This window comes from Sciurus carolinensis, chromosome 1 (genome assembly GCF_902686445.1).
Source record: "Sciurus carolinensis chromosome 1, mSciCar1.2, whole genome shotgun sequence".
Lineage (NCBI taxonomy): Eukaryota > Metazoa > Chordata > Mammalia > Rodentia > Sciuridae > Sciurus > Sciurus carolinensis.
Window position 1 is genome coordinate 63,918,745 of NC_062213.1, and position 22,854 is coordinate 63,941,598.

The 22,854-nt window shown below is 36.4% G+C and overlaps 1 protein-coding gene across 9 annotated transcripts in view; it reads left to right on the forward strand.

Annotated features, from left to right (window-relative positions):
- The window catches only part of Eya1 (EYA transcriptional coactivator and phosphatase 1), a 313,994-nt gene that overhangs the window by 271,532 nt on the left and 19,608 nt on the right, over nt 1-22,854 (forward strand). For all 9 annotated transcript variants that reach the window (XM_047552207.1, XM_047552224.1, XM_047552216.1 and 6 more), the window contains one exon: nt 924-1,013. In XM_047552207.1, coding sequence (XP_047408163.1) covers nt 924-1,013 — 90 coding nt within the window. The remainder of the gene's footprint in view (nt 1-923; nt 1,014-22,854) is intronic.

Consider the following 22,854-nt stretch of genomic DNA (forward strand, 5'->3'; position numbering starts at 1 on the left):
TAAATTACAAATACAGTCACACCATAAAGAATGCAAATAGCTACATACCCTCTGAGATCATTTCAATAACTGTAGATCTCAAGATATGTGTGTATGGGAAAAACTGACTACTCACCGCTAAGATCCAAGGCTTGAAGCATTAGGTAGAAGCCACTGGACATGTCAGAATGCTAGTGCTCTCCTCCCAGCGAATGGTACCAATTGCTAAGATCAATCTCCTGAGCTAGACACGATGCCAGGTGATCAGCTTGGCCACTGCTTCCTAATTTGAGTATACCTGAAGTTGACATGCAGTCCAAATAAATACAAATGATAGCATTATCATCTAGAGAAGTTATATGTACCACCTTTGTGAAATTTAATCAGTAGTGTAATATAAACAATGGCTTCTTGATTCCCTAAATTTCTTGCTCCTGAAATAGATGTGTAAAGCTGAATTTCCTCTATGTATCTAAGCAACCCTAGATCTTACAATATTTTAATGTTCTAGGCAACAAGATATTTCTTCATTATGAAAAGCAACAATAATTTGTGGGATCCTTTGTATGCAGTAAGTCCCTGAAGTTTGCTCACAGAGTAAATCATTAAAAGCAGTTGGGGAAAGGCGGGTCAGCTGAGGCAGAAGGATTGTAAGTTCAAAGCCAGCCTCAGCAAAAAGCGAGGTGCTAAGCAACTCAATGAAACCCTGTCTCTAAATAAAATACAAAATAGGACTGGGGATGTGGTTCAGTGACTGAGTTTCCCTGAGTTCAAACCCCAGTACCAAAAAAAAAAAAGAAAAAAAAGGGAAGCTGGAGCCCAAGAATCCTTGCGTGTCTCTTGCTTTCCACCTCTTCTGATGCACATTCCCATTTGATGTGACACTATATTCCATGTAATCTGAAGAGTATATATGTTTTTGACCTTTAAAATTTTTCTTTTAGGATCCACCCACTTCAGTTTCCCTGGGACTACGAATGGAAGAAATGATTTTCAACTTGGCAGACACACACCTATTTTTCAATGACTTAGAAGTAAGTTCCAATTGTTTTATACATTTTCTATGTTGCATGTCTGAAAATAGTCCGATTTTGAAAATAACAATGAAATATTGTATTTTAAAATAAATAGTTGGCATAATGAGAGTGATTTTTGACTATATGGCAATGTTTTGCCTTCATGGGTTTCTGTTTTGCTTTATTTTGGCTGTTGGTGTTTCAAAGTTAGATCCCATATGACCATGAGTAAGGATTAAAATTCGATATCAAGAATCCTAATTATTACACTTCATTGATTATCAGAAGCTATATCTTTCTCAGTTTTACAATCACTGTTGAGATGTATTTCCTTTAGAACCCAACCGAACTCATGATCCTCACATATCCTGTTCATATCAGGATCTGACTGTATTAGATCAGATGCTTTCCTGGCTAGTACAGTTGTTTGAAGAATATTTGGCAGGGCTCTGCTGTTTGGGTTGCTAGGATTTCTGATATCTAACTGCTGATGATTTTATTGGTCAATTACAAATTGGGAGAAACTTTTGTAAGGCTCCATGTGTTATGGGGACTGACAAACACAAGGATCTTGGTGAACCACATTCTTGAGAATAAAGAATATTGTTTTTTCACATCTCCGTTATGAGAAAACATGACTAGACCTACATTTCATTCCCTCCTTAATAGAGACAGTTGTTTATTTAAATCTTGCTGTTAAGCAAGCTTGTGGTAGGGCTGCCAACAGGCATTAATCATCAAGTTGTTGTTTTGCTAGATTTTATAAATGTATGTTATTTCAGACAGGAGAAGAATCTGAAAGATTCAAATAGAACTTTAACTGATCAAAGTTAATTGGCAGCAATTGGCCTTTAAATATTTCCTGATGTTTCCCTTTTCAAAATCAAGCAAAATGCACCTTATTTAATAGATGATCCAAAATCTTTTGAAAAATGCCAGTGTGTGACAGAACTTAAATGCGGTTTGTTCAACATCTGTCCCATATTTTGATTTCTTTTCATCTGCAATGAATCTACTCACAGACGAATTGGCAACTTCCAGTGCAATAAAATTATTTAAATGTGCTTTGTTTTTTTTTCCATTACTTAGTGAAATATTGATTTTTACACTTAGAAATAAAATGCAAATTTTTTTTGCATTTAGAAGTGTTTGCTTTCCTCAAGAAAATTACATATAAGGCCTTGCTATTTTTTAAGGTAGAAATATTCTTAGTGAGTGACAAGTTTAGAATTGCCTTCATAAAAGCTTAATAATCATACTTATTTTCAAAAGCTGTTTCTGATTTATGGTTGTATTTCACTTCATGAGAAAGCAGCACAAAAAATTCAGTATTTTCACTAATATGCTAAAATTCCTTCCCTAAGTTTCCATTTGTTTCTAAAGATATAGAGTAGGCCGATACTTTGCCCTGGGTACAACCCCGTTACTCTTATTGATGTTAATAGGTGTTAATAACACCCATCAAGAAGATATTAGCAGTAATTTGCTCTTGTTTTGAAACATCACCTTCTTCAAAATGCCAAAGCTTATCTATAGAGTGCCAAAGCTGTGTGGTGAAAAAATGAGAAGCTAGTCAAAGTAATAACTTACTATAATATAGACCAAAAATCATCCAAATGAAGTTTTGATTTAATACAGATTTTTATTTGTCCAATGGGCATTATTCACACTGAAGTGTACATTGAGACTAAAATTGTCCTTAAACAAATATATATGAAGTAGATGTTTAAAGGTCTAGTTTACAGATGTGGAATTTTTTTTTCTGTACACCCATAGTAAGAAAAAGAAAAACCAGTGGTCTATGCAGTTATTGAAATATCAAATTCTATTCTTGGAATGAGGACTATTTATTATTAAAGGTAAAGTAGAGAAGGGAACAAAGACACAATTTAACCAAATAACCAAATAGTAGAAAAAAGTACTTAAGCTTCTAGCCTTATAAAAGTTGATTTTAAGTTATTTTACATAAGAATAACATAAAGATATCAACAAAGGTGTCAGTGAAAGATTCACCTAGATTCTGTCTTTGGAAATTATTTACTCTAGATTTGCATTAAAGTTTTAAAATAAAATATACTTAAATTATACTGAAAAGTATATTTCTTTCAATCTTTTATTTTATATTTTTGTATTTCAACAAACCTGGGACTGGTCATTGCAAATATAAGTTTCTTTCAAAATAAAAATGTAAAAATATTTCCTGGCAAAATAAGTTTATTGGCATAATGTTCTTAAGAAAACCAGAATTATCTCATCAGGCAGAAATGATGGGGTAATGCCTGCTTTCACACACCCATCAGCAATGTGTGGTGGCAGGGGACAGGAATATTTTAATATATTTAAATTGCATATTTTTAGCTTTTTAATGGTACAAGAATTTGAAGGCATTTAACAATTTCATGGTTAGCTTGAAGTATGATTTCTGAACTCTGTTGACATTTGGCCTTTTTTTCTTCTAAATCTTAGCTTTTAGCCAGCTACCCCTCTGTATAACTTGGTTCACTCTTACTTAATAAAATTCTCAATAATGAAATACACTATGTGAGGACTCCCAGTAATATTTGTTGTGTTATCAAAGTGTGTGCTTAAAATGTTTACTAGGAAATGATTTAGAAATATTGAGGTTATAATTTTTAAAGAAATTTGGAAGCCAGGCGTGGTGTCATATGCCTGTTATCCCAGAGGCTCAGGATGCTGAGGCAGGCCATTGGAAGTTCAAAGTCAGCTTTAGCATCTTAGTGAGACTCTGTCTCAAAATTAAAAATTTAAAATATGGGCTGGGGTTGTGGCTCAGTGGTTAAGTGCCTCAGGGTTCAATGGCTGGTACCAAATAAAGAAATTTGGAAATATCTTAACTCTCAGAAGTAAAAAAGTTAGCTCATTTTCGTTTTAAAAGTCCTGCTTCATATCTTGCTGACTTTTAAAATCAAAAAATCATAATCTGCATTAATTTTGTTGACACTTCAGGAAAAGAAAAAAAATGGAGAAAATTTTTCTATATCATTAAAAATGTTTGACATGCTAAGGATCATGATGATGGGGAGACATAATTATCACAGGATAAAATAAAATATTTTCCTTCACCAGAGACATCAGTTCCATAGTGTGCTTTCAGCTTTCCTATTTCTAAGTCTGACTAGCATCCTATATATTGTTTTACAAAAAAATTCTCCATGTGCATTACAATGATGCTTATATGAATCATTTTTTTAATGAACAACAGTAGGGTATTGGAGGGTTTCAGTTTTGGAGTTTTTTTTTGTTTTGTTTTGTTTTCTTAGTTTCTTTAGTGAAGTACGACTCTTCCTGACTGGCGAAAGAGCTGTTTATGTTGGATTTTTTTTTTTTTTTTTTTGAAAAGCATTCGCGAACAGTGAAGAAAGGCCTTCAGTTTACCTGCTGCTCATCAGTTCTCCCACTGGATTTTTCCATAGTTAAAAAGAAAATATTTTAGAAAGATGGCTATAAATCTAAATAGACTAAGTTCCTATTGGGTTTTCTTTCAACCTGGTGTTATGGTTCTCATCCTAAATAAGTATAGTTGAGGTGGTAGCCTTAAAGAGTGGGCAGGAACCGAGCCTCTAGTCCCAGGTCACACATTACTCCCGCAGGGATCGGGGTTGCAAGTTCTGTGAACCCTGGGAACGCATGCATGTGACACGGCCCTGTACACCACACTCACCCAGTTAAGAGTGAGGCTATGTTGGAACTCCCCTCTCGGCTCTCGTGGTGCATTGTTTAGAGTTGGGACAAACCAGAGAATTCTTTGGTGTCAGGATTCACAGCATGAATATTCCCATCCTTTCTGGGGCCTTCCCTCTGTAGACTCCCTGTCCCAGGTCTGAGTTTTAAGCCCTTCTATTTGAAGTTCCTTATTTTCATCTTTTCTGTTAAAATAAATAAATAAAAGGCATGGGACCGAAGGTTCTGGTCTCAGTTGAATGAGTCTGAGTTGGATGAATTAAGGCCAAGGAGAGGAGACTGTGATCAGTGTCTAGGTAATACCATCATTTCCAGAGTAAGGTACAGTGATTTTCCTTGTAAAGTAAAGAAATGCACCTTAGTTAGTCATTAAAATGGCAATACTTTCTTACTCTAAAACTGAGATTATCGCTCTTAATTTTTTAAATACATCTTACTTAGAGATTTATGTTTAGCTAGGAAAAAATATCTTCAAATTGTCAGCTATGCCAATGTTAAGTGATTTCAAGTATAGCACACCGTACTACCTAATGCTTATGCTTCCAAAAGCATAAAATATTGAAACTAAGTCAGGAGTTAATCTTTTTTTAATTAAATAAGTATAATTCACCTAAAAATGCTTTATTTCCTCTAAACAAAAAGGAAACTCTAATGCCCAGTATCCAACTCTGTGATGCTTGACTATCAGAGACAGGGTTTTATAAGGACTAGTTAGGAAGATGCCATAGGAAAGGCCCAAGCTGTTCTCAGCTTTCAGTCCCTTCCATGAACCAAAGATAACTGTATGGAAGTGTGTGGGCAGAGCAGTAACTGCAGCCTGAACCCAAGCATTCTTCTGCACACCCCACCTCAACCCACTTGTCATTTTTAGCTCTGTACATGGGCTTCATATGTTTGTTTATTTTTCTCCTGATGAATTCAGCAAACAGAAGGAGTCACATTTCTTTAATCCTGGCAACATACTTTGTAATATCCTTATGCATGTTGACTATTAAAGAAGTTTTTTCTTTTAAGATTGAATTCTTTTATATTGTCTTAGAATAAGAATACCAATTTTTTTTTCCTTCCTCATGGAAGGCAATAGAATTGACTGTCTTCCTGTGTCTCCACTTATCAGATGCTCAGCTTAGAGAGAAAAAGAAGTTTTTCAAGCAACATATTATTCTTAGACATTACAACTGATGGCCAAAAATAAACAAAGCTTGTATTTTATCTATTATCATTACTAATGGATAATTTTTATTATTCTTCCTATTTCTTCATCATTTCTCATAAGATCCTTTTGTCTTTTTTTATCTGAAGTTAAAAATAAAAATATAAAATACTACAGAATTCCATAATTTGATGTTTATCAGAAAATTAGGAGTTAAAATCTAGAGCAGTTTAAAATAGTAAAAGACATTTATCTTATCCCAATAGCCAGTATTGTATTTAGCAGTAAAATAATATGGACAAATTACCACTAAAATGGAAACAAAATAAGAATGCCCTCTGTCGGTATAGCTATTCAACACTATTCCAGAAAATTTGAGCAATGAAGTAGGACATAAACTATAATTAATGAAATGAAAGATTAGAAATTGTTTTTTATAAGCAATTTACATACATAGAAAACTGAAGAGAATCAGCTAGAATAGTCTTAAAATTCTAGTAGGCTTCACAAATATAAAATAATACAAAATTACCTCTAAAACTGAAAAGCCTGCTTATATTAGAACTATAGCATCTAGAAAAATTAAGCTATAAGGTAACTGCAGTAACTACAATACAAATTTTAAAAAAGGAAAAATAGGGAGTAAACTAGACAAAAAAGTATAAGAAATAGGTAGATAAAACTGTAACATCTTACTGAGAGATGCAGGGGAAGTTTGACTAAATGAGCTTTCTTTCCTATTCTTTTTCATGATGGAACAACATAATTATGAGTTCCATTTGGAAGGATAGGCAGAAGTACTTAGAAATTTTTGACAAAATGTGAGAGATTGGCATCTGATTCAACCAACTATTAAAAAGTTTTATATTCTACGATGAAATATTGACTTATGGCCCAACACTGACTTTGGACTAGCCATCAGGAGAAAGAGCTCATACACAGACCCAACCTGCAAAACAATTCTGTATGTGTTCAGTTAAATAACAAAGTGAAGAAATGGATTATTCAATGTTTATAGTAAAATGGGTTAAAGAATTAAAATGTAAAAGTATAAAGGAATGGATTATTCAGTGTTTATAGTAAAACAGGTTAGTTAAGTAATTAAAATGTAAAAGTATAAAACACAAAGAGAAAATATAAGTAAATCAGAATTTTTGGAGGGTCATTTGACAGTAAGCATTGAAAGTCTAAAAATGGTTGATACACATCTAGGAATTTGTATTAATGAGAGAGAAAGGCAAGTATTTATTAAAAACAGATCTAAATTATTGAATTCTGATTGTAAGTTTGTTTTTCGACTTGGGTATTGGTTACACCAATGTGTTTGGTTTCTAAAGATTCCTTAAGTGGTAATATATTTTCAGTAAAAAGTTTTTAAAAGTATTATTTTGAGGAATACACATATACATGTTGTTTGTTCTCAGTTCTGTCAAAAATTATACAGGCTATATAATATATTCATTGTTTTTTCTCTAACATAGTACCTGGCCTATAGAAGGCACTTAGTAAATATATGTTAAATAAATAAATGGCTGCACAGCAAATACATGGAAAGATAAATTCCAGAATTTCAACATTGATTATATCTGGAATTTGGGGTTTATCATTTTCATATTTGTTATTTTCTGTATATTGCAAATTATCTATAACATTCACTTACTCCTTCTATAATCAAGAAAGAAAATAAGTACTGTTTTTAATAGCTAGAGTTAATATTAAGAGACAAAACTGAGCAAAATATTCATGGGCAATAAAACAAAAACTAAGATCATAGCAACTCATTAAGAAAAATAGAGAGATGAGAGACCCTGGGTTCTATCCCTGGTATTGCCAAAAAAAAAAAAAAAAAAATTTAATTTAATTTAAAAATAGCTCAGAAAAAAAAAATGTGCTGAATCTATAAACAGACAGTTCACAAGAGAAAAAAGCATTCACCTTCTCAAGCTATAGAAAGACAGGAAACATGTTGGACTTGACATACAGTAATCAGAATTGTCAAATCAGAGTCAGTGCTCAGCCCCTTGCCCATTAGTCTGGCAAAGGTTTAAAATCAGCACAATCTACGGTACAGGAAGAATGAGCACTGTGTGCATTGCAAATACACATTGATACAGGTTTCAGAAAAGCAGTTTGATGATATGCATTGAGAACCTTAATCTGTTTATCTTTTGCTCAATAATTTCACTTTCAGTATCTGTTCTAAGAAAATAGAGGACTCGGGGTGTGGCCCAGTGGTCGAGCACATGCTCTGCAGTGGTCAAGCACATGCTCTGCACATGACCCTGACTTCAATCCCCAACACCACCATCAAACATATATAATGTATATAATTGTGTGTGTGTGTGTGTATCATACATAATGCAGAGACTGTGTTTACAGACAGATAAACATTAGTGCTGAGAGTTTTACATGCATTATCCCATTTAATATCCTCTTGTCTCTATGATATTTACACTCTTATTAGGTGTTTTATGGAAGAGTCATGTGAAGCTTGGGTGGTTAAAACAAAACTTAAGGCCAAACAGCTACTGAGTGGCAGATTCTGACTCTAATTTGATGCTCTCCAGAAATCCAGTCAACCCCCCTATACCCCCTTATTGTGTTTTTACCACTAACATATGGAGATATTTTTAAATATCTAGTAATAAAGTAATAGTGAAATAAATTATAATACACCCTCATTGAAAATTGTTTTAAAACTTTAATATTTATAGGGAAAATACTCATGATCAATTTCAAGTTTTAAAAATCAGCTATAAAATACAGGTTAACTAGCTTCAGTGTTAAAATTTATGACATTAAAAAACTAGAGGGAAATATATTTTTAGAAACTACTATGATCTGACTTCAAGTTTAAAAATAAGCAGTTTCTAAAATATAGTGTATGATCTTGCTTTCAGTATATGATATATGAAAGGAACTATATTCAGAAGATGCCAGTGGTTATTTCTGAATGATGGAATTATAAATGCTATTTCTCTCTGATGTTTCAAAACTCAGGTGGTCATGGCATCTTGCAGTCACTTAATAACTTTGTTGTTTCTCTTTTTCCTTTCGATAGTCAATACCTATTTATCACATAGCTGTGAGACTGATGGCATCCCACAGGGGAAAGAGTAAATGGAGAAGAGGACCTAAGATTGAATTGTTGGCATTCTAACAATTAGAAATAGGACCAAGAAGAGCTTTCAAGAAAAAATAAAAAATGTAGAGAATAATAATGAGATAGGCAGAAAAATATGTGGTATCACTAAAACCTCATGAATAGTGTTTCAAGAATGAGGGAACGGAGTGCTACTGTGTCACATGCAGCCAGAGTTGCATAAGATGAGGACAGAGAAGGGACTGTTACACTGGCTAGATGTTAGCTGTTAGTGACTCTGATAAGCACCACTGCAGTGAAGCAGGAAGACATTGAATGGAGTGGGCTGAGGAGAGGGGGAGGGCTGGCCCAGAGACAGGAAGTTCGAGAGTGTCCATAGAGAGATAAGGCACAGGGTGGGGTGGTGTACCCAGGGATCCAGGATCAAACCAGTGGGGGGTTAGTTTTTAAATAGAAGATCTTTAGGCATATTGGAATTTCAGTGGGAATGATTCAGTAGAAAGGAAAAGATATAGGATGTGGTAAAGTTAAAGTAGCCACAGGAACGAAGTACTGGGGTGGAAAGAGAAAAGGGATAGTATTGGTCTTAGATAAGAAGCAGGGCAGAATCCATACCTATACAGGTACAGTTGGAGGCAGAGAGGAGGCGGCTGCTCCAGCTGCAGAAACCCTCGCCATACTACCGTGTGATTTTGTGTCTGCCTCTCTCTGTCCTCCACTAGCAAATCTCCTAAGACCAAGGGGCCACGACATGTCCACTTGAATCCTGAGCTCCTAATACAGTATTTGGCACATTGAAGGCACACATATGAGTTCTTCATATTTTTTCCAAGTTTTTCAAATTAATAGTCTATAGTGGGCACTACTACTTCTACAATTTGCAAAAGTTAATTTTTTAAAGTGAATGAAGATTAATCACACTCTTAAAACCCATTGACCTTATCTAATATGATACACTTCAATATTATCCTTTTTTAAAGTCAAAATTCTTAACATCAAATCACAATTCATGTGGACGAGGTATGATGTAAAATGCTATACAGGGTGGTTCCAGTTTGGAGTTAAGGGGGAAAAAAAAAAGAATATATAGACATCAAAACAAAGTCAAAATGTTTTTCTACATTAAAATATTTAAAAAATCATTTCTACAATAAAAAAACTGACTTATTTCAATAGTGGGATGAAAGTTTTCTTTATACTTTTATTTTCTATAGTTAATGTTTCTTTTTATTGCTAACACATGTTAAGTGTACAGATTACTGGGATTCACTGGGATGTTTCCAGACATGAATACAGCATGCACTGATTTGTATGCATTCACCCTTCTTCTGTCCCTAGTCTCCCTACCCTAGCACCTCAATATTTCTACAATTTATGAGAACATTAGATATAATTATAACTCTCTTCCAGCTTGACTCAAAGCCCTATATTTACGTGGGTTCTTATCTTACCATCCTCGAGGTGCCAGGGGTTGAACTTGTGAATTCATTCACTCACGAGGGCCCCCTATACCTAACCTTCCAGTCTGTGACACTGGATGATGACACACACCTCATGGGTCTGTGTGAGAATTGCTTGAGTTAGTATCTGCTGAGTGCACGGAAGTAACCCTGACACCTGGGACACACTAAGGAGGTCTATGTACCTGTTACAGCTTATTGAGTATTTTCTGCGTAAGAGTCCCGGGCAAAGAAGTATGAGACTGAGGAGGAAGAAAAGGAAGTGATTTAAGGAGGGCAAGGGGAAGAAGGGCATGAGACAATAAGTGGTTTTCTGCCAAACTTTCCATGTAGAATTCCAACAGAAAAAATACCATAAACACACGCATCCACACAATTGCCGGTGGTTAGTTTAGAAATGCCACTGGTACCAGGCACGTCATGGAGGACTTCTCTTGCTGTAGCCACAGCACATCTTTCTCCCACCTCCAGTTGCGAGGGGAGGGGAACTGTTGGCAGACCTGGCTTCCCTCACACTGTGCTGTCCTTCCTGGTAAATGAGGGTGCTGTCTTCATAACAAAAGGAACATGTTTCTTTGCACTGGTAAGTTCTCCTTTACTTGTTCTTTTACCATCTCCTGTTTTGAAGGATGGCTTGAGGAACTTGCTAGCAGGTATTGTAGCATGGAGCAGACCCTCATGATCTGTGAAGTCATTTGGCCAAACAGATCATCCTTCCCCTATGGACGTAACCCCAAGGTAGCAGGCACAGTGAACCAAGTGGCTCAGACTTCTGCCCGTCCCCTCCCTCCACTTTGGGAATAGGCAGGAGAACTGCAGACCTTAGACACAGTCTTCTCATGTCAGCAAAAAAGCATTGACTTTGATTCTCCATCAACATTGTGAATTCAGTCTTATCATTATCTCCAGTTTACACGTAGGAAATTGAAGCAGAGTGACTTTTACCCAAAGTCACCATTAAGGTAATGGTAAAGCTAAGGTTGAAACTTGGGTTACTTTTTGCAAATATCTTTGCATAAAATCTTTCCAGTTGTATGTTCTAGAACCTGGCAATTCCTACTGAGCAGCCTGAAGGAAGTGAATAGCATGTGAGTACTGTCACACAATGATGCAATAGAACAGAGTCTCCCCCCAAAATGGACAATGCTTCTGCTAAAGTGTTCTTTGAAAACTTTGTTGCTGTATCCTACAAACCTAAAAATCATAGTTGTTTAAGCAACCCCAAATCTGTTTTAGATTTGTCAACAGATAGGTCAGTAAACAGGCAGACACAAATTCCTGTTGTTGAAAAGGCAGAAAAACTGTTTTAGCAGCTTCTGCATTGCAGATAAAAAGCTACTTTGCTGTAAATTGGCCCATACTCATTCCATTCTGCACCCTTGCTGGGCATGGAAGAGAAGACATGAAATATAACCCTTGCCCTTAAGAAGCCCAGATACTGGGTGGAGACAGAAAAGTACAGAACAAGAATTTCACTGCATGATATCCACGGTGGTGGGTGGAGATACATATGGAAGTTAGTAGAGTCCAAGTGCAGGTTGGCTGACCCAGACTGGGAGACAAGTGGAAAAGCTGAAAGAAGAAATCACCATGCCCCTAGGGAGTAACACTTAGCATGAGAGAGCATGGTGTTTGGGAACAGAATTTGAGTAGGTATAAAGCAGAGCACACACAGCACCTGGAAGATAGAGCCTCCAAGGGTGACAAGAACCAGATCATGAAAGGTCTTGTACACTCTGCTAAGGAAGTTGGATTTTCCATTGAGCCAAGGGTAATCATTAAAGGATTTTTAGCATTAATATGGAAATGAATTCTACTGTGAAGTCAGATGTCCATAATCTAGGGAGAAATCACCAAGGTTCTTTGGGGGAACAGAGACCAGGAACAGATGGGAAAGGTATTAAAGTGGTCCGAATGGGATCTGAGGATTATTAATTATAAAGGGCAGGGCAACACCAACCTTAGTTCCTAGCTTGAGAAATAAGGCAGAGACAGAAAACCTAGGAGAATGGACTGGCCTCTGAAGGAAGATGCTGCATTTGGGTTTGGGATGTTGAATTTGTCGTGTGTGTTGAACATATAGGTGGAGTCCAGCAAGCAGTTGGATGCATAGATCTGAAGCTCAGGAGAGAGAACTAAGTAGGAAGCACAATTTTATCACCCATGAAATCAGTTATGATTTCCCAGGAAGAATGTACTGAATAAAAAAGAAAAGTTATCTCAGAGCAGCGGATCCCTTTCTGAAATTTTAGTTGGAAATACAGAATCTTAGTCTATTTCGAAAGTTCCTGATTCAGAAAGTTAAATGACTTAGGTAAGGCAAAGGTGGTCATTCCAAGTGGTAACTATTCTGTCAGACTGTTGTTAGGTAATTGTGTGGGCTGAGAAGAGAGAATCCTTCAGAGGTGGAGAGACCTGGATTCAGTCTTAGCGCCCTACTAATGTGTGACCTTCCCATTGTCAACTCTGAGCCTCAGGGTGACAGGGATGTTGTGAAATTAGGAAAAGAATCAAGAGCCCCAGCTTAGTACCTGTCTCACAGCCCTGCCCAGTAAACGGAGTGCATTCCGTTCTTGTTAAATGGAAATGTCACTTTTTCAGCAGTGGGCTGAATGGCTGTCAATTTATTTATAAATCCTATGAAATTGACCTGTCAGTGTCACCTATGATGGGCCTTTAGTTCAGATCTTTGATTTTCACAGGTGCTTGCTAATCGTCAACTGGGAGTCGCTACTTTGTAAAGCCAGAGTTTACTTCATAGGAAGTTTTCTTAGTAGAAAAAGCAATTCAAGGTGCCTTTTTTTTTTTTTTTTTTTTTTTTGATTGAATAGTGCAAAAAAAGGTCTGTAACTCCAACTTCCCCAAAATGTGTTTAAGTTGCTGTCCCGGGAGGCTTCTCCCATTTCAGTGCAGTTACAATAGACCCTCTATCTGGACTCTGCTCAGTATTCTAACAGCATTTCCAAGCAAAGACTTTCTGAATCCAGGATTCTGCTCACTGCAAATTGTGTGCTGCTTCTTTGAAAGGCAGGTGGAGGGGTTGGGGCATGGGGAAAAGATGTTGCTTTTGAGAAGTATTATTTTGTAAACTCTTTTGCTTTGGGGGGTATAACTGAGTAAAGATCATCTCTTGGTGTTGGAATTTTGTCAGAAAGTTAAAAGGAAATCATAACCAAGATGTCACCCCTTTCAGCTGGTGGAAACCTGTTGTCATAGACTTATATTAATGCAGTCCTACTGGACTTGGAGATAAGATATTTCAATCAAGCAAAAATAATAAGCAGCTTGGAAAACTAACGGTTGAAAGACATGTTTAGCTCATATGCCATAACATGTAGTGGTTTGGTGAAATAAGAATATTTTTCCTTTTTAATGTAGTAACTAAACCATTGACTTTAAAATATAAGAAAAATAATTTAAATTGCAGGTGACCAAGATGAATAATTTATAGTTAACATCCGCATGCCTATTCCATGATCTTAAGCAGAAGTCATCCTCATAATTGGCTAAGACAAGGTCTTATGGAAAATGACAAGTGAGACTATTCCAAAATCCAAGGGAAAATTTTAAACTTTCAAGTTGAAGTAAGAAACAAATTGATTTATATCTATCTTTAGAGATAATGGTAAATAAGATGAAGATGCTCTGTTTTCAGGGAGCTTACAGTCTGGTCAGGTTAGGAATGGGGGATGCAAATAAGTAAAGCAGCAGAGTCAGCTCAGAGACCTGCAGGCAAAGGATGAGAGTGTCAGAGGAACTACCACTGCAGGACTAACAGGAACCAGCATAGCTGCATGGGGTGGGCTTTAGAGAGAAGAGTATTCTAAGCAAAAGGTATATAATGAACCAAGGCTGAGAGATCTGAGTAATTAAAAATCTCAGTTAAGAATACACGGAAGGGCTGGGGAGATAGCTCAGCTGGTAGAGCGCTTGTCTCACAAGCGCAAGGCCCTGAGTTCGATCCCCAGTACCAAAAAAAAAAAAAGAATACACGGAAGATAGCCTAGGGAGATAAATGAATGTCATAAATCTGCCCAATCATATTCATTACAATAGTCACTCACTTAACATTTATAGAGCAACAACCATGCACAAGTACTACTTTATTTGAAATATGATTTTAAGAAGTATTAAAACAATTTTTGCCCTACTAAATAGTCCAAGAAAATACTGAAAACTATCCATCAGCCATTGCTTGCCTAAAATATGAAACATGCATAAAATTGAATTGTATCCAGCAATTTGGAAGAATAATATGTGATTAATTGATATAAAAAGGTCTTTTACAAATTGTTGAGGGGAAGGAGAAAGTGATTAAAACATATGTATCTGCTTTTATTTACTTCCTTGCCTATTTCTCCTATAAGAACATGAGCTCAGCAATAAATGTCAGAACTTGGATAAATGAGTGAATAAACAAGAGGATGCAAAGGACAAGAAGGATTTTACCAGTGGTTACTTCTAAGGACTAGAATTGGCATTCATTTCTTTTATGTATTTTTCATTACTGCATGAATTTTCTACCTGAGTATGTATCATTTTAAAATTTGGCAAAATAATACATTTATTTTCACAAGACTACTCATTCCTAACACTTCAACGCCAGAATCCAGTAGCATTATCAATGAACTTCTGATTGGGTCCCTATTCTTTCATAATTCAATCCTGTCAATAAGTTAATCTGGAAGGCTTCATTCAATGTCTGTGTGTTTGGCCCAGTATTGGGAAATAACCTGGGAGTAAAAGATACATCAAAGAAAAATAAGCTCTCCTTTGAAGAGCTTATTGTTCAGGAGGGCACACACAAGTGGTCTATATATGTCTCCATGCTCTTATCCATCAAATACAGGGTTTTAAGGAGAACTGGACAGAACATGTAACATGTAGCACAGGTGTCTGACCCCTAGAGGTCTATCAATAATGGAAGCTACTGTTATTCAAACAGTGGGTTACAGAGATGTCAGGGGTAGAGAAAAGAAAAAAAAACAATGAGAGCTTCACCAAGAAGCATTGCCTAGAAAACAGAAAGGAAGGACAAAGCATTCTAGTAAGCAGTAGATATGCCCCCACTGTCTGGGGAAGGGAGTGAGTAGAGGTCAGGACAGTTGACACTACTGTGGCAAGAGCAAGTGGTTCCTGATGGAATGCATGGGACAGAGTGGCATTAGTAAGGTTAAGACTCTTTGTAGAGATCCTCGAATGTTCAATTGCATTGAAATATACTAAGTGTTTATAATTCAATTTTTCTAATGCATCTATTAAGAGAGAAACGGAAGTGAAATGCATTAATTGCCTCTACCTCAAGCAGATTAAACTTCTTGCTGGAGATTCCATAAATGTGTCTGAAAGTGCTGCCTGAGATGGGTTGAAAAGGGAAAGGGGTTTGCAAGCCTTCTAGTACCTTTTCTGAGAGAAAATCATAGAGTCACCTGTACCCTTTGTACCCTTTTTCTTCAACCCTTCCCCATGTGGATAAAGCCTTAAGGGCAAGATCTGCATTTCATTTATTTTTGTGTGATTAGTGCCTGGAATCTAAATAGGTATTCACTCCCATTATTCATTGAATGCATGACAAAATGAATTTTAAAAATACATAACGTGTCCTATATATTTTCTGGTGATATTGCCACACTTAATATTTAACATGTATAATATTCATGCCACATTAATGATATATCATATTCCCCTGAATAGCATATAAACAACCACATGAGTCCGTATGACTCTAAAAGTTTCATTTTTATGAAAGGAGGTGGTTCTATAGAGAGTGAAAAATATAAGTATGGACAACATTTCTTCCTAGTTCTCCTTTCAGGCACCGATTCCGTTTCCTGTATTAACAGCTAATGATTCAGGGCACACCAGGGCTCCTTGTGCACAAGGAAATTTAACTGATAGAACTGTTCCCACTAAGGCAGTGGGGCCTAATTTCTTCTTACCTGAGTTTATGTTATGTAAAAGAAGATTCAGAAGGAACTATTTGGAGCAGAATTTCAGGCCCACTGACACTTGGAAGAGAGAGGGAACATTTGGAGTAAGACAGTGCCTCTCAAGGGTCCTCCCCTTCCCCTCAGGGGTTGACAGTGAGGGAAGGTGATGATGGAACCTTCCGGTAGCTCACGGGGAACCTTTTTCCCTTTTCTTTCTTTCAAGTGCCTATGTCCGGTTTTGCATGTTTTTCTTTCTGGAGTCAGTAATAATTACATGGCAGAGAAAATTGGCTTGGAAATTTTTTATGAACTTATTAACTAAGGATGTTATGGAGGCTGATTATTCTGAGCTACACGTTATTTTATACACCAAGTATTTCTTAAAATTATGAACTTATGTGACTTTGTAAGTTAACTAAAGTTGATAAATTGTTCTCTTTTAAACATTCAAACTTTGAACTCCACCCTCACCACTGCAAAAAGGAAAGACAAAAAATCTTGTAAAACCAAGCACTTAACACAATTACGTGAAAATATTTCTTTAAAAATTCTGTCAGCGAAGTGTTTGCACTTAAATAAAGATAAATATAGAACAATGATAAACTGGAATTTATATTTGTTGCAAATAACTAGAAAGACTGAAAACTTGCCCCACTAAAAAGAAAACTTTCTTGAAATATGACCTAGTTTGTATTATAGCTTAGAGTTCATTATTTTATATATGAACAAAACAACTATTTCCATATGAATTAGAGCTTCTAGTTAAATATTTTATAGATAAACTGGGATGTGAGTGATTATCCTCAAATGGCAATGAAGGTCAGAGTGATTTCAGAAGAGGATAGAGGTCTCCTGGTTTGACTATTTTTTTATGCTCTAGCAGCAAGTTTGTAATAAAAAGAATGATTTTTATGAGACCATAATTATTCACAGCAAGCCTAGAGTTGGTGTCACTATGAAAAATTCTTCCTTAGTAGATACTCTCAGCAGGAATAATAGATCTAAAAGAAAGGAAACAGGAGTTACAAAGAACACTGACTGTTGCCAGTGACAAATTACCTTTGCAAAAGTGATGAGCAGGGCCATTGAAAATTGAAAATAAGTTCAGCAGTAAATCAAAGGTTTCTTCAGTATAGTTCTGAGTCAAAATATCGTTCAAAAGAACGATATTTATGTTAGATGTGTACTGAGTTTTTTTAAATGTTCAGAATAATTATTCTGTACATTCATCTGCTCTTTAGTCTTTCATTGTCATACTTTCTTACACAATGCAATTTTAATTTTGTATAGCATTTTAATGATAAAATTGTATAATATAATTTGACACCAAACAATGCACGTTCCTATGTTGTATCTGAAGTTTGCAACATTTTCTCTAGTGCCTACAGAAGTTTGAGATTCGCTTCATCCTCTTATACCCTACCCTCAAAAACAAAAAGTTAATCAATGAAACAGGTAGTACAGTGGTATTCATAGTATTTAACAAGTAAAGAAAATTGTAAGTATTGGTATAACTAAATCAAGTGTATAATATATACCATAATTATCAATTAATCCATTACCTTTACAGATACAGTGTTTAACAATTTTAAATAAGACCACTTTGTTTTAAAGGTTTATTTTCAGTTCTTTCTGACTTTCATTAAGCAAGACTTTTTTCACCCTAAGGTTGAGAGTGTAAATAAAGACAAATATATTTAATATAATCTTGTAGTAAAGAAGGCATTCATGTGGAAAGAAGGAACTTGAAGCAGAGTGAAAATGATGTATTTATTACTACTGTAACCAGAAAGAAGTAACTATCTTCATGTGATTCCTTTAGGATTCTGAAAGCCCCATTGCTAAAGGAAAATTATAACAACATCCTGTTTTTTAATTAGCATATTTTAAAGGGAATTAGTATTATAAGAAAAACATTAAAATTTTGATGAACACATTTGCATCTTTAGTTACCAATAATGTTTTGGAGTCCTAGAAACTTTTATTTCATGGTCTCAAATATTCATCAATTATTTCATAAATATAAAAACCAGCACATAGCTTAAACACATCAGCTTATCTTTGACCTTAACATGCCATCTGCAGTCTTTTTTTCTTTCTTTCTTTCTTTTTTTCTTTCTTTCTTTCTTTCTTCCTTCCTTCCTTTATCAAAATAATAACTTTATAACAATGACTTAGAACATATATAGTTAAAAATCTGAAGACTTTAAATATTTAAAGAATATTAATATAAACAGAATCAGATCAAAATAACTTGACATCTTTGTTAAAAATGCTGTAATTTAAATCTTGGGATTCTAATGTAAGCACCTAGGTCCCTTAATATAAACATAATGTTTAGTAAAATTAATTTATCTTACTCTCTCTTAGATAATCCCTAAGGAATATTGTAACATTAAATATATTAAAATGTTCTTTTAATGAGTAAGAAACAATAAAAAAGCAGTGTGTGTCTCCACAAGTTGCATCTTATCAACTCTTAAAACATTAATGTTGAAATTCCTCCTTTCAGTTTCTGAGATTTGAAGTTCTGTTTTCTTTTCCCATTGGTTTGTATGGTTGTGACATCTTATTCCTATCAAAACAGATACAGATATTTAAATATTAAGTTAAAATATGCATTGGTGCCAGTGGTGTGCTGAATGGATAGTTTAGAGTAGAAATTTTAAAATACCTTTGTCCAGGTCTGTTTTAATTCCTTAGCTTACACTTCCCCAAATCATGAATGAAGCAAATCTCAAAACTTCCTTTGTTCTTTGTCGCCTGTGTCTTAGCCACAGGTAATATGCACCCTTTCCTCCTGCAGGGAAGCATTGTGGTGGGAAAGCAAGGGAAATGTGAAGGTCACCAAGGGCACCCCAGAGAGATGACAGGTCCTGCCAGCATGCAGAGGCTGCAGACGGCACACCTCCCTAACCCCTTGGGTTGCGCTGTGGGCTTGCAGGGTGCCCATGATACTGGACAGAGGGTACCAGGTAGACTTTTTGCTCCGTCACATACCCTTGAAAGTAGGTGATGGCTTGGCTACACCTTCAGAAAGCAGATTGGGATGGTGTTATTCCAGACTAGTTAGTATAAATACATGGTGCATCAATTGGGCAGTCTTTTTTTGTTTTATTTTTTTAGAGAGAGAAACATGTATGTAAAAAGTAGATTTTTTGACTAACTCATAGACAGAATTTCCTAACTACAGTGACTGGACTTGACACACCTAATCGAATTGTCAGTGAACTAGAAGCAGGGTTCTTCAAGTCTTTTCTTTCCAGGGGCTTGTTCTTTGGCCACCCACTATCTACGAACTTCTGAATCATAGATGCCTTCAGAAATGCAGGCTTTTGGGATACCCATTTTACGTTATTTTTCCAAAGATGTCATCAAAATATCCAGGGAGTTAGAAGTTATTTACAAAACCCACTGTGGAAAACCACTCCCTTAAAATATCTTGTCATTCCAACACTGATCACCCTGTAAGGTCATCTGTGCCATTTAGACTTTCTACAAAAACAAGGATGGTGCAGATTGATCCCCAGATGGATGTGTCTTTTAAAAAATTTTAAGTTCTCCTGATTACTTGACAAAATTGAGCTTTCCAACAATCAGTGTGGGTTCTTCTCCATAGTACCACTACCCCTGCTCCATGTGTGGATTTTCCTGTTTAGAAATAAGAGGAATAACTTAGCAACTTGTCGATGTCAAAGGTCTCAAGCAAGTATCTGTATTGCTCAGTAGGAAGTTCAGTGTCGTGGATGTAATTGCCTAATGACAGATAGGAGGGGACAAAGAAACCAATGATTATTTCCTCTGCTTTGGCAACTTCAGCTGGTCTTAACGGGCACGCTGATGTTAGGACACAGTGAAAATACCTAGTTCTCTAGTGACTCTTTTTTCCTCTACTTCGTAAAGGAAAGGATTGAAACAATTAGTTGACAGTATGGTGTTAGTTTCCTTATGATAAATTTGGAATATGGAAAAAAATATAGCCTTGGTCAGCAGAATTTGGACTTGGTAACTCAACTTCTCCAGAAATACATCTGTAATTTTTTCATATTGTTCCCTTTCATAATGTGCAAACTGCCCTGAAGTCTTCTTAGAGTTTCTGTTTATTCAAAGGCTTCGGGTTTACTCTGAGTTTGTGTTTCTAGTTTCACGTTCAGAGCGCCCATGCACTGGCTGTTACGTACTTGACTTGGCACAGATAATAAGAGTCGTTGTAACTGCCTTAATTCTTTTTATTAATTTTCCTAAACTAGCTTGAATCGTATGGTGTATTTTTACATAATTATGGTACAAGTGAAAGGCTTGGGGGAAAAGTACAACCACTACAGTATCAAAGCAGAATAAATATTTGCAGAAAAATTCTGCCATAACTTAATATTTTGCATATGAGCCCCTGAACAAAATCAGAGTTATTCCCGGGGCTTGATCCAAAAGAACAAGTCTGTGGCCCACCCCTAGAAGGCCAGAGATGATGATGGATCAGAAAAAGGTCAGCTTGAGTTGCAATGCCAAGAATAATGACAGACAGAACCAAAAAGGTAGAATAACAGTACAACCAGAGTTCTAAAAGCGATTGTGCGCTTGCCGCATGGCCGTGAGATCGGACCCCATGTGGCTCTCTGCCTACTCCCTCCACCAGCGCTGGTATTCAGCTGCCTCGCATGTTGGCAGTTTTCCCCAACCATCCAAGTGAGCATTTTATAATCTAGCTGTGTGAGTGCTCGGATGCCTGTGAGCTGAGGGCCAGTAGTAACTGAAGCTTGCTAATTTTATTTATTTTACTCCTCTGTGCAGCATAGGCCGTGTCACATAAAAGGAAGCCAAGCTTGGGTACACTTTGATCGTTTGGTTTGTGGTATTTATCTGAAAGTTGATTGCAGGAGCCTGTCATGTCAGAACAGAGGTTTGCAGGCTAATACCTGTGGGCCCAACACTGCACCTCAGATCATTACCATCTGCCCTCATTCAGCACCCCTCCCATGACTGTGGTCTAATCTGTATTCCTGGGCCTCAAACCTCCTTCTTAGGATGCACTGTGTCAGTGTGACAAGCAAAAACCCAGGCTCTCACCACCTACAATTGCACTCTGTATATACCATCTACTCCTGGCAAAGACCCCATAACCACAATGGCACACCTTCCGGACGATGTCCCTCTGATGTGCCAATCATTTAAGGGCCTGGTAATGACATGAAGGGTTGAAGCTTGCACTGGAGGATCTAAGCTCCAGGCTGGGAAAGGAGTCATGGTCACAAAGCTAATACGCAGTAGGTATGAAGCAAAGGGAATGATACATTTCAGTTACCTAAACTCCAAATAACTGATAAACTACAAAGGACCTCAGTCATTGAATAGGCAGGTATCTGTTATATGAAACTGAGGGGAGGAGATGTGAATTTGGGGTCAAAGTAATTATCTTACATTATTTAACTTCCAAATCCTCATTTCTCATTTATTTAAATGAGGTTATAATATTAAACACTATTGTACTCTCACCATAAATTCAGCTCAACAAGAAATAGGAATCTATGTGAGTGAGAGAAACCATGTGCCTACCTGTACAAGAACTCCACAAGAAGTAAAAACTGTGTGTCTCTTATCTGCAAATTTTGGGACCCAGAGTGTTTTAGATTTCAGACTTTTTAAGATTTTTAAATATTTGCAGATACATAATGAGATATCTTGGGAATGGGACTCAATGCTCTCAAAATATAAAGTGCATTTATATTTCATAGGCATTTTAAACACATAGCCTGAAGGTAATTTTATACAATATTTTCAATGTACCTGCATTTTGACTGTGACTCGTCACATGAGGTCACATGTGGGATTTTTCATGTCAGAGTTCAAAAGTTATTTTATTTTGGAGCATTTCAGATTTCAGATTTTTGGATTAGGGATGCTCAACCTGTATAAGAAATGGTTCTTATTGAAGTGTGTGGTCAGTGCTTTGGGGGAAGGAAGAGTCTGCTCTATGAGGGATACAGAGTGTCAGTGTAGAACTTGATGATCAAGTATCAAAAAGTGGTGGAAAGGACTGACCAAAAAAAAAAAAAATCTTTCTTCCCCATACCTTGATCCCTTTCTAGCTTTCTACCTACTATGATGTCAGTTATTTTGAAGGTGAAAAGAAACAGGGTCTTCCAGAGTCCTCCCCTTCCTTACTGGAGCCTGATCACTAAGTCCACAGTGCTCCTCTGCATCTCTAAACATGGGCCATTTCTTGAGAGAATGAGGGCTTGTGCAATAAGTACCACCATCTCCTGCCTACCCTATGGTCATTTGAAGCTAAAGGTCTGACATAGACAGTCTGAGACTAAAAAGCTGTTTTGTTCCTGCCATCAGAGCTCAGGAGCTGTGAATCATCACTAGCAAGCCACTGTGGGTCTGTTTGATTGCTTCCATCACCAAAGTGATAAACGTCGGTGTGTGCCATCATTCCCTGACCTAGCAAAATACAATTTCACTTCTTCAGAACTCTGCAACCCTCAGCAGAAGGTTGTTCACTTGGGTT